This window comes from Magallana gigas, chromosome 7, assembly GCF_963853765.1.
Source record: "Magallana gigas chromosome 7, xbMagGiga1.1, whole genome shotgun sequence".
Taxonomy (NCBI): domain Eukaryota; kingdom Metazoa; phylum Mollusca; class Bivalvia; order Ostreida; family Ostreidae; genus Magallana; species Magallana gigas.
Genome location: NC_088859.1, coordinates 20,013,461 through 20,026,394, shown reverse-complemented (window position 1 = coordinate 20,026,394; position 12,934 = coordinate 20,013,461). Strand labels below are relative to the sequence as shown.

Below are 12,934 nucleotides of genomic sequence, written 5' to 3'. Positions count from 1 at the left end.
AATGGCTTTAATTTTCGATCGTCAACATCGTTGATAATTTATCAACAGTACATGAAGCAGACTTCACATTAAAACAAATGTGTAATATTATATATGTCAAATCAAAGCAGATAGAAAGGGGAAAAACACGTATGGCAATTCATGTGTTATTTAAATTTGCCCTTTCGGTTTTTTCTCGTCAAATGTAACAGTTTTCGCCGTTTTAAATTCGCGTTTTAAAATTGTATTTTACAGGGCCCGGTTTTTTGAAAGGTGGCCAACAGTAACACCGATTTAACTCTGTGTTAAACTCGGAGACACGCGTATTACATTTCCTTTTAAATTCGTCCCCTATGGAAAATATAACGATTGACGCGAAAATAAAACACGACGAAATTTACCTGTATTTATGAATGTTTAGAACACAGAGCACTTCTTCGCCAATCAGCAATCGTTTAAATGATGCCCTAAATCAGTAAGAATTTATATATAAGTTCACAGCGACGTCAAATAGTCGATGGATTAGAGAGCAGAAGTTATTTAATTAGCGCGGAACTTTTGATCAGCCAATTAAAAACTTTAAAGTGGGTTATTCCTTAAGTACGTTACTCCCTCCGCCCCCTTCTTTAATTTGCTAATTTAAATGATCTAATTTGTTGACGTTTCAGTGTGTGTATAGTTTTGTTGCGATGATTCCAACGTTCAACATTTGTCTTTAGCTATGGTACATTATAGGCCCAGGACCATGAAAGATCTTTAAAAAGGCAGAATTTCAGTCATGTATCAAGTACTTATTAACCATGGATTGATACGTGGATTTTGTAGGCAGCTACTAAATAGAGAAAAAGTCCCAAAATTCATTTTATTTTTGTCGCAATCCCATTTGGCTCAATGGTCAACAAATTAACCATCAGATCTACCAAAAATTGTTTACTTATCAACTATTATTAAAAAACAAAAAAAAAAACCATAAAGTTTATATTTCAAATTTGGGTATATTACTATATTTACATTTTCCAGTGTCTTTGTCTGTGATATAAATATAAGTAATAAGGAATCATTCTTTGGAGCATGATCAAATCTATCATAAAGCCCTTCGGGCTTTATTGGATTTGATCACGCCCGACCGAAATTATTTCCTCATAATACTCAAAGAATTATTCCTTATATATTTTAATATAGAGCTCATCATCTAATCATGAGGTGATAATTTTGGTCGGAGTGTAGTAAAATCTATCATAAAACCCTTCGGGCTTCATTGGATTTGACCATGCCCCGACCGAAATTATCATCTCATAATACTCAAAGAATGATTCCCTATTCCTTCAATTAATGCAAAAAATACAATCAACATAAGACTTTAAGAGTACAATTATAGTTTATTTCACCCCTGGTAAAAAAGACATAACAAAGGATGCAAATATGACCGCTATGATCAGATTGACAAAATAGTACATGACGATGGACTGTTTTTTCTTAGCTTTCTTGGGTCCCTTCTTCGTTAAATATTCTTCCAACACATCATCTAATGCGTTCTGTACTGTTGGTTTGTATCCGAGATCTCTGGAGGCTTTCTTGATGCTAAAATAATGAGTCACGCCAGACTTGTACACCTACAAAATTAAGAAATCAAACTTTAAAGAAATTCTACATTTATCCAAGCAAAAGAACTTTTTAAAACAAACATTCTATTAAAGGTAAAAAACGTAGACTGTAAAAGAGAGGGAAAGAGAGAGAGAGTGATATTAGACATGAACCAATAGATCTTCTGACAGTTTTATGGAAGCGTTAGAAAAAGCCTCATTTCAAATTGTTAAGATAAGACATATGATATATTACTGTAAAAAAAATATTGCACAGTGTGTCATGTATTATGAAACTGCTTGGATCTAGAGGGAAAAACCTAATAAATTCAGTAAAATTAGCAAAAATAACCTTGGACCCCCCCCCCCCCCCAACAAACAAATTTTTCTCCCAGATGCCACCTTACAAAATTTACTAGACTGTCACATACACTCCATCTCTTTAAATGAATGACAATGTTTTCTTGCTTTCCCCAAAAGGAATAATGAGTATGGAGGAGCAAATAAATAAAATAGGGTATGGTGAACTAGATTCATTGCTGACTGATCAAATGGACTATTGAAACTTCAAGCCAATAAAAAAATACCATTGCCTGATCAGCAAAAAACATCCATCTTAAACCATATCAATCTCTTTCTTGTCGTAATGACCTGAATAATTTACATGTACTTAATTTCAGGTGACTTTTCTTGTTTAAATTACCTATTTTAGCACCCATCTATGTTTTGAATTAAAACATAGTACTTGCACATTGTACACCAACATTTGCCATAGCTATAAATCAAGTCAGATCAATGTTTCCTTTGTGACATTTGGTGATTTTTTTTTATATTTGCATAAAACATCCCTGATGTCCTACATCCTACCTAGTACACCTATTTTCATGTAATTCATAAACTGAAAATGGCATTTTTAAAAGAAAAATTCTTTAAAATGCACTAAACAAACATAATTTCTAAAATAGAATTATTACTAAAAAAAAAAATTTAAGAGCAAATGCACTATCATAATTTTGTCAAAATCTCATAAACAGAACCAAATCCAAATTAGTGTGACATCTTTTAAGCAGAAATATTAAAACTTAAAAGAATGGCAAGTGACATGTATTTTCAAGGAATTACATGTACAAATTCTTAAAATCTTCAAATGATTTCTATTTATTCTTTAGGGATAACTACTGTTTAAAGGGTAACATATGCCCCTGATTTATTTTTGCCCCTTTTACCCCCGTTGTCAGCAGGTAAATTTCATAAGATTTGGCGAATTCAAATATCTCAAATTATCTCTCTTTAATATCTACTGTGTCTGTGTGAATTTAACTTTGGCTGAAACCGTATAAAAGGGCGAAAAAAATTAATAGGGTGAAAATAACCCTGGATACAGTATTCCTGTCTTGTTTCAAGTTAAAACTTTTCCTTCTTAGTTCTATGTAAAGTATGCAAAAAATTACAATATTTAAGGCCATAAAAAATTAATTGGTTCTCGGGAAATTATTTTAACAAGAGGCCCATGGGCCACATTGCTCACCTCAGGAACAATAGGTATGATAAAATCAGCTTAATGAAGTCATAATACAAACTATCTGGACAATGTACAATAATACATGTAGATCCTGTATAAATAAAATCCATTTTTTCCCCTAGATATTCTTGTTTATAATCATTAGTCCCTTTTCTAACAGGATGATTTTATAGTCATATCACATGTTGAGTATTGCAGTTTTCAAAATATCCTTAACAATTGTTTATATATGGGATATAAACCTACATCAAACTATGAACCTTCTTGTGAGGCTGAAGAATTGTCCTGGGGCCAAAGTCTTAACAATTATAAAGAATCATCTGGCTGATTAGTTTCTGAGAAGAAGATTTTTAAAGATTTACTGTACATATTCCTATGTAAAACTTTGACCCCCCCCCCCCCATTGTGGCCCAACCTTACTCCCAGGGTGTTATTATTTTCACAAGTTTGAATCTACACTGCCCGAAGATGCTTCCAAATAAGTTTCAGCTTTCCTGGCTGATTAGTTTCTGAGAAGAAGATTTTTAAAGATTTACTCAATATATTCCTATGTAAAACTTTAACACCCCCCCCCCCCCCCCCAATGTGGCCCCACCCTACCCCGGGGGTCAGGTGAGCTAAAAAACAAAATGCGGCCAGGCAGTGGTATATTTTTCTTTTTGTTTCATCAAAAAAGGATGTGGGATTTTTTCTTTTATTTCAACTAGATGCAAATCATATCAAAATCCCAAAAAAGCGAGGTTTTAAAGCAAATATTAACCTTGCAATGAATGTATTGATCTTAGATTTATTAGCTCAAACTAAATGAAATAAACAAATCGTCATGTTCCTCAGGAAACACCACAGCTACAAAGTTTGAGAGAGCCCTGTGTTAAAGCATTTTTTAGATATTTAGTATAGTACAAGCTACAAGAACTCTCCCCTTATATGCATTTGAAGTTTAACAACGTCATTTTTCATATTTTAACTAAAATCATTGCTGTCACAATCATAACTCGATCATACTCGATCATAACTTTAACACAACGTCTTGTAACTAAAATTGGCAGCCATTTGCAATTTTGTTAGAATCTAGTCTGGATCATCGCTATGTTTGCATGCAATAATGTACTTTATTCAAGTAAAGCATTTTACTGACCTGAGTATCGATCCAATTGCTGCAACTTCTCTGGCCTTTTTGGGATAGCTTTGCCAGAAAAGCCAGTGAAGTTGCAATTGTTGAGTATCTAAATTGCTGTCCTTAATCCGGAATTTATTTTTTTTGCAATTTGCTAGCCCACTTCAAAAATTTTATTTATTTATTTTACTGATAAAATTGAGAAATATTAAATCAGATGCAAGCAGGCCTGAGAACCATGGAATTAATTTTTGATAGCCTAATGTAATTTTAGTCACTTTATATCAATGAGTTAAGAGACGTTTAAAGTTTGATGTAAATAATAGTGGCTGTAGTATCTTCAATAAATGGAAGAATTGGGATTTTCCTTCCTATTTAAAGAGACATGATGATCAATTCACAAATCTATGATTGACCAAATATTGAATTATTACATGATTTCCACATATTCTATATCACTTATAAAAAGATGAACTTTTGAAAAATTAAATTATGGTGCTCAAAAATCTGGTTAAAAAGTAAACAATAAAATTATTCATTGGCCTAACACATAAATATTGAGTGTCCCTTCCACTTCATAGTCACGCAAGCGCAGGGGAATGTTAATAATGCACCATAGCATGAGCATGTGGCAACTCTGTAAAACCTGATGTCTTAATCTAAATATACTAACATTAATAGATATAATATGATATTGTATCATGTGATATGTTATTTTATTATATTTTTATGTTAAGGACGTTGTTTACTCAGGGATTGAGTTCTCAAATCCGGATTGTGAAAAAGTTCAATTTCATGAGTAAAACTTGTTTTAAATACAAAAAGTATTTATGAAATGAGTTATTATTGACATAACAATAGATAGTTTTACTAAATTATGGAATTAGGCTCCGACAAAGTTTGACTTTTAGCGAAACAGAGGAAATTCGGACTAAATTTTTCAGATTTTGTTTTCCACTGAAATATTTTTAGTAGTACTTTAATATTCAAAGTTAAGATTTTATTTGTTAGTCTACATAATTTTGCATATTTTCTGTTGGTTTTATTTTGCTTTTTCGTTTAGATAAGCGCATGGCACACACTACAAAAATATTGAAAAATGCTTAAAAATGATTAAAGACACCATATCTCAAAATTTTGATCATTGACCTCATATAAATTTCCTGCCAGCAGAGAGAGGTCAATATACTTAGTTTAATACTATAAATGTTTTAGCATTATCATCATTCAGTTTTTTGTTATATTGAATCAAAAATGGGTAGTAATTTGAAAACTGATAGAGGAAATTCGGACTAGAATATCTATTAAAAATTGTGAGTGAAAACTTAATGCTTTGTATCTATTTAATGTCACTACCATTCATAAACTGTATTTCATTTGTTAAAGAGTTAAGCAATTTGTATTATTTTCACAATTAAGAAAATCTCAATCATAGTGTAAAATTTTTATGGATTTTTCTTAAATTTTTAAAAAATATTCAATGGCCATTAACTCAAAAAGTAGGTCATTGACCTACTTTTTTGAAAGTGATGAATGACACTACCATGTAAGGTCTATAACACACAATAGTTGGTTTTTCATTATCATCAGTGAAATTTTTTTTCATTCTGAGTAAACGTCATCCTTAAATACTGAAATCTGATAGGTATAAACACAGTTTACAATCTGGGTTTTTTTACCCTCAGCATTAGCAACACACTTGGCAATGGTAACACAACGAATAATTACATGCATGTAAATTATGCGCGTATGGTTCACCATAAAATTCACGTCATTCATATAAAGAAGTCAGTTATGCATTTGAAATAATGCAAATAATAAAAATAAAATTAGTAAAGTTTTTTTAAAAATTAAGACATTCAGTAAATAAAGTAAATAAAGCCTGTTTGGGAGGGTAACAGTTAAAATTGACACCCTATGAAAACCATTGTCAACTTCTGCTTTGTGTCAGTCGACAATGGTTCTCTTGAGGCATCCAAGCATGTGTACTGCATCAGTATAACTAGTTGCTTCATATATCCAAATTTGGTAAAGATTACACCAACAATATCTACCGGTACAATTTGTCTATCAAAGGGCACCTCCTTTAAAAACTTTAAACAGCTCTGAAAACTTAAACCTCATCCAGCATCAAAAAACCTAAAGGTCAGATTCAGCATTAAAGTCTGTCAAGTGCAAAAGTATCATAAGAAGCAACATCGATACAAGTTTAGTAAAGTTAGGACCAGTAGCAAGTAAGAAAAAATCATCAAAGGCACCTGCTGGAAAAACTTTAAAGCAATATGAGCTGTATTTTTTAGAGTTTTATTTTGCTGCAAAAACCTGCTAGTATGATAAGTCTTCATATAACTTAAACTTTTATGATAAATAATATTTGAAAAACTCATTAATTTTTGTCAAAGGAAATATTTCTCTTCTAAAGAATATTTAGCAAATCAATTTTTGTACAGGACAACAATAATTCATTTTTGCTCCAAATAAGGCTTCTTAACGGCATTTTTCACAAAAATATGGCTAACAGAAATTTAAAAACCATGATATTTTTGTCATTTTAGTAGAAAAGATCATTTTTGTAAAAAAAAATTTCAACATGAAAAATGCAGCTCATATTGCTTTAACCAGCTCTAAAAACCTAAACCTCCTCCAGCATCTGAAATCTATGGCCATAGGTATACATAGGTTTGTCCAAATGCACCATCCTCACATATATGCAAGTTTGGTGAATGTAGGACAAGTAATAACTCCATACAGGACCTACTCCAACTTTTTCTCAGTGAGTACATTACAAGAAAAACCATTGACACAAACTGATGTCAATTTTGAAATGTTAAAAAATACTTCTCCTTAAAGTTGAGTGTCTCATATATACTTTCTATGTACTAGAAATAAAGGTACACTTTGGACTATCCCAAAAAATGTTAAATGTTCTTCATACATTATATATAAATTGAAATAAATATTTTACTAAAGGTATCCAGGTAGTTTACAAAGGTAAAACATACTTGCTCAGATAAGTTATAATGGGAAAAATATCAAATGCAGAGTTGTGTGTAAAACTTTTAAAGAGATGAACCAACATTCAAAGGAGCATTTTACTCCAAATTACCATTCAGTGAAAGTCGTTGACAACTACTGGTACACATACCAGGTATGTGATACAAACACTATACAAGACTACAACACATTTCCAACCTAAACGTCAAATCCATGATATGAACTAATTGTTCCTGGATACTTATTAAAAAACAGTACATGTACTGGTAAAGAAAGATTTGGACAAATCTAGAAATATGAATATACTGTAGATTCCTTATTAAACTCGAGGAATTAATTTCCGAGTAAAATCGCAACCCTTGCCAATTTTAAAATCTCACTTTTATATTTCGGACAGTTTTGAACTATAGGAAAATTTTAACAAAAAAAGTGGATACAAATGGCGGAATCGCAAAATTAAGTACTCGCGAATAATAGGGAATTTACAGTTTAGCTACATGTACCGGTATCATAATCATTTTTGTGTTTGACATAATCATTAACTGTGTTTGGACAGTTAACATTTTGTGTATTCTAAATGTGGACAAGCAATTCTAAATGTGGAAAAGCAAGTTCATTTGTTAATTTAAGTTAATTTGATGAAAATTCTTGCATTTACATGGAGAAAACTTAAACCATGAATCCTGGAAGGTGACAATGAAGCTATTGATGTGTTTCATCAATACATTTAAAACTCACCTCAGTTCTTGTTAGAATGGGCTGGAAGTTGTAGATCCTTCCCACAAAAAAATGAACCCACTCAATGATGAAAGCTGGAAAAAAAAAATGTTAGAAATAGAAGTAATGGATAATCAGATTGAACCTACCATTCATAAGTAACATTGTCCAGACTTAATGAAAAAATCTGTTCTGTGTCAGTCTGGTCAAAGTAGCAAAATGAACAAGGTCAGATACATGTAATTCTGATCATTTTCAAGAAATAATCTAGACAGTTCCAAATGTCGTCATAGCTTGTAAATTTGAAGCGGTGCAAAGCATGTTAAGGAATTATTTATATTTTATTATTCATTATTATATATGATATGGAGAATTATGATTAATTTGCTGGAAGTTTTCTGATCCGCTCCAATTTGTTACATTACATCTATAAGGGATGTATTCTATAATTTATTTGTAATTATGGCTAGGTAATTGTTCTGAGGCCCAGTTAGAAAATTCTAACTGATAGATTATCAGAAAGTTTACCAATGATATCACAACAATAATTCATGTACAATATTATTACTGGTACTTACCAATTAAGTAAACTAAAGAGACTGGTACATATATCTTAGGTAATGGATAGCCCAACCCACTTAGCTGAAATATTGATACAATACATATGTTGTAATTTGTACAGGTTATGATGTGAAATTTCTATAGATTGTTTAATTGTAAGAAAAAAGCTAAAGATCTCTTCTTCTGCATCATTCACATATCTCTCTCTCTCTCTCTCTCTCTCTCTCTCTCTCTCTCTCTCTCTCTCTCTCTCTCTCTCTCTCTCTCTCTCTCTCTCTCTCTCTCTCTCTCTCTGTTTCTTACCAGGGGCCTGAAAAATTCAAAAGTGTTGATAGGAGCACCATCAGAGATAAAATATGCCTGACCAGCCTACAAACAAATCAAGAAAATAACAATTGTCATCAACACAAGTTCTGTCAAAAATAATGTAGATTACCGGTAAGCCTTATAGAACATTATAAGGTAGATAACTACGTCCATAGCACTTCACTCATTTTTAAATTTGAGAGAATGAATATGTGCAATTTCAATTTACATTTCTTAAACAAGTGATTAAATTCATTATTGAGAACACTTTGTGTATATCTTTATGTATTGCATACGAATTCATTCAGCTTCTATTTTATGCTAATCAATTTCACATCTATGCACATGGCGTTAGAGCACAGAAGTTTGGGGGAATTTATCTTCCATAATTTGTTGACCATTTTATGTCTGTCTATTCCTATGAATTCTTATCTACCCAAAAATTATGCAAATCATTATATACTACATAATGTACACTTATCATTAACTTCTTTCATAAAATCACATATTATGTATCTTATCTGACATTAACTTCACAATAATTTCACATGAAACTTCAGTGGAGGCAGAAACATTAGTGTACTTAGTTTATACTATCATCAGGACCCACAAATTTTCTTTCCATTACTCTGCTTTAGTTACGATGTATAAAATGAGACGAAATAATATCTATGTTAAATCGCAAGAAGCCCTCTTCGCAGATTTTAAAATCATGCTTATATTATTCTAACTGTCGTAAACCATAAGAATTAATATCAAAAGTTTGGCACTAGCTCTCGATTTTATGTTCTCACGATTTGATACAAAACAGCATGCAGTCTTACGGAATTATGAACTCGCATAAAATAAGGAATACAATGTATACAGTAACTGATAGGAAACCTGTGGGTTCAGACCATGAGTTTATACAACGATGTGTCACTTACAGCCACACGCCTGTTTGACTCCATTAGGGCCCGCCCCGCCAAAATGTGAGCCTGGACTAGATTGTCGATATGGAGGAAATCTTGGAGTGAATCTTTCCCAAATAGTGCCTGCATGTACCCTGATTCGACTGTGTTCTGTCAAATAATCAAACAGTATATAAAGCTAAACAATAATATGGGGACAAACTCTATATCAATCAGTCTTATCATAGTATAATTTCAATTGTTTGGTGGCATAGTTCTGCCACCGCTTGTGAGATTATTATGGTGACTTGTTAATTGTTGATATTAAAAATAATGAATCATTTTATATACCTGTAACTCAAACGGCAAATAGAATGGTGTAAAATCCTCAGTCATTTTTTAAACCTGATTTAACCATTCCTGGAGAGCATCAACATAAAGGTATTTATGTATAGTAAAGTAAAACTGTTTGCATGCAGATTAGGAATGATGTAAAATCCTTCTCCAAACCATAAAGCTAAATTAATTACAGTTTATCTCCAACTTCTGTTGTTGTGGTGATAAGTGGATAACGCCACTGACTAACCCTGGCCAGGACACCAGTCCATTGCAGGTTAACACACTCACCACTGTCCTGGGTATATGGCGTAGCTCTCCCACCCCGTACACTCCCGCCAGTCTGAGGGCACAAGTATGGAGTGTCCTTGGTTCATTGGCAGCCAGCACCCTCTGTTCAGCAATGCTCTTGGTCCGAGAATAATGATCAGGATGCTGTTAAATGAAATAAAATATCTTTCAAATTCTTTATTATTGTTCTTCATAGAATCATGTCTAATGTCCATTCTAATCAACCCCTTGGCCAAAGACGTCTTAACTAAGAGAATTATATTAAATACTAGCTTTCTCTAGATTTCCAGTACAATTCTGAGGTATATCGAGTAACCATATTGGGGATAGACCCAAAGTCTAATGAACTGAGTTTTATAAAAATAAAAAATAAAAATGGTTGAAAGTTGGACCCATCTGCTAATTCAATGATCTAAGGATTCACAAATCTAATCTAAAAAAAACCCATTTTTTTTTACTCCTTGAGTTTAACTCTGTTGAAATACATGAACTGTACAGAGGCATGCCTGTACTGGCCGGCCTCTATCCATTCTACTTTTTCCACTTTTCAGTGTGTGAATTAGAAATGGTCCTTATTCAAAACTGTTAGAGGAAACTTAAAACTTGGCAAAATATCTTAAAATTGTGATGGGGGCAAAAATAACTTTGTTTATGTACTACCTGAATTGATGTATGTGCACCATGTTAACATTGACTCACCTGATTCAGGGGGAGGTAAGGCAAGGACTCCTCCCCATTACAAATCACCTGACCCCCAAAGATAACATTGTAAGTACTGGTGTACACAAGTCTCTTGATCTTGTGCTTCAGACATGCTGTAAAAATTGATAAAACAAAATACCGTGGGAATAGTTACTTTAGATTCGACAAAAAAAAAACAATTCAATGTATAATTTCTAAGGCACAACTGCATTGTGTCAACTGCTTTTGTGTTTGCAGTAAATAATTCTATTGATATTTTGACAAAGGATATAACTCAATTTTTCAATTTTACATAATAAATAAAAATAATAAATATCATTTTGACTGTTTGCCAACATGGTGATGTCAATAAACCATTGAATTGAATTGAATAATAAATAAAAGGAAAATAAGTGATTTTCCTTTTCAAATCTTGCAACAAATATGAAATACCTGCCTGTCACTCCGTATGTATCTTTCAAAAATATTTGGCCTGAGAAACTAAAGTTTATATTCAATACATGATCTTACAACATCATTTATTGATTAATTACCTTGGATTACATTTTCTGTTCCTTGTATATTCACAGCTTCTATCAACTTGGTGTTCAACTGTAGAAAGAAAAATTTAATTATCTTTTGTGAATGATTCCTCTTACATCTAGATAACTGATATCGAAGAAAAACTGACTTTTGTCATTTCACATGGCTTATACATGTGGTAACTAATTCTTATATGTTTATAACAGATACAAATATACCTTACTTGTTCCCGTCCGGACATTCCATAAGAAGCCATGTGGTACACACAGTCCACTCCTTGCAGGGCCTCTTCTACTTCGTGTCTCTGTACTATGTTACACTGTTTGAATGGAAATGTTATAAACTGTATAATCATACTCTTTTCCATACTTGCACTATTGCAGAATACATGAAAACAGACTTAGACCCCAAAAAACTTATCTAATGTTTCTTACGCACTACTGCAATTATGTCAAATGCTGCAGAATTTATTAATTTCATTGTAACATATAGATATTGAAATGGGGAATAACTTTGATTATAAATAAATACAGTATTTAATATAAAAATAAAAATAAAAATTTCCTGCTTGTAACAAGAGAGCGAGAGAGAGAGAATTCTATACAATCTTAAATCAGTAAAGATGAAAGATGTACATGCATTGTATCAAATTAATTTACCTGAATGAATTTCATGTTTTCCTTTAAAGGCCATCTTGGTTCAATGATGTCCACCAGAATCACTTGTTTTCCTGTTGCAGCCAACTCTTTACCCAGATTGAAGCCTGGGTAGCCTCCACCCCCTGTCACAAGATGTACCAGGTCTGGATCAGTAGCCATGCCTAACTTCTCTGTTAAATAAAATGAAAATTAATAATAGACCCATTCGCAGTAACTCCTACACTGCTCTTTTGCAAAGGGAAATTAACACATTTGATACCTAATGACTATCTGGGCTACGTTCAAGATTGTAGCTGCTACCCTACCTGCTAGGTCCTAGCTATCAAACGCTTTGAATGAAGTAAAGTTTTTATAGCTAAGCAAGCATATCCAATAATCCTTTAAGGTTATAGTGGCTACAAGTACATAAAGCTAGGATGCAGCTAGCCTGCAACAATCTTAAACACAGCTCAGATAGAAATACATAGAAAAACTGCTCTTATTATACATATGTAGGTCCCCTAAGACTTAAAAGAAAAGGGTAGGAATGGAAGTTTTATATAACAGATTTAGAAGGGAGACATGAAGGCAACTATTTAAATAATCACTTTATTTCCAACAATATTAATGAGGAATATTGTATGCATAAAATTACGTGTCATAAGGCTACAGTAGTGTTTCAATAGTCCAAAGTTCAGAAAGAATTTTTATTATGAAACATTTCGTATAAACATTACAATGATGAGGGCGATGGCAATGTGAGGACAGAAATACAT

The 12,934-nt window shown here is 32.4% G+C and overlaps 1 protein-coding gene across 1 annotated transcript; it reads right to left on the bottom strand.

Annotated features, from left to right (window-relative positions):
- Positions 1 to 1,338: 1,338 nt before the first annotated feature.
- LOC105341108 (short-chain dehydrogenase/reductase family 42E member 1) lies at positions 1,339 to 12,386 on the bottom strand. Its single transcript, XM_066065555.1, has 10 exons — positions 12,180 to 12,386; positions 11,744 to 11,839; positions 11,532 to 11,589; positions 10,996 to 11,111; positions 10,297 to 10,440; positions 9,706 to 9,840; positions 8,777 to 8,842; positions 8,491 to 8,554; positions 7,934 to 8,007; positions 1,339 to 1,592 (listed from the first exon to the last, which is right to left on the bottom strand). Exons 1-10 carry the CDS (start codon positions 12,336 to 12,338, stop codon positions 1,359 to 1,361), a joined length of 1,146 nt encoding a protein of 381 aa, XP_065921627.1. The 5' UTR covers positions 12,339 to 12,386; the 3' UTR covers positions 1,339 to 1,358.
- Between the last annotated feature and the right edge of the window lie 548 nt (positions 12,387 to 12,934).

Bases quoted from the DNA above. Each gene is read 5' to 3' on its own strand.
- LOC105341108 (XM_066065555.1), bottom strand. From the start codon at position 12,338: ATGGCTACTGATCCAGACCTGGTACATCTTGTGACAGGGGGTGGAGGC. The intron at 11,590-11,743 runs GTAAGGTATATT...TTCTTTCTACAG, and splicing joins GAATGTCCGGACGGGAACAA to TTGAACACCAAGTTGATAGA. The intron at 8,008-8,490 runs GTAAGTACCAGT...TTTTTTTTCCAG, and splicing joins CTCTTTAGTTTACTTAATTG to CTTTCATCATTGAGTGGGTT.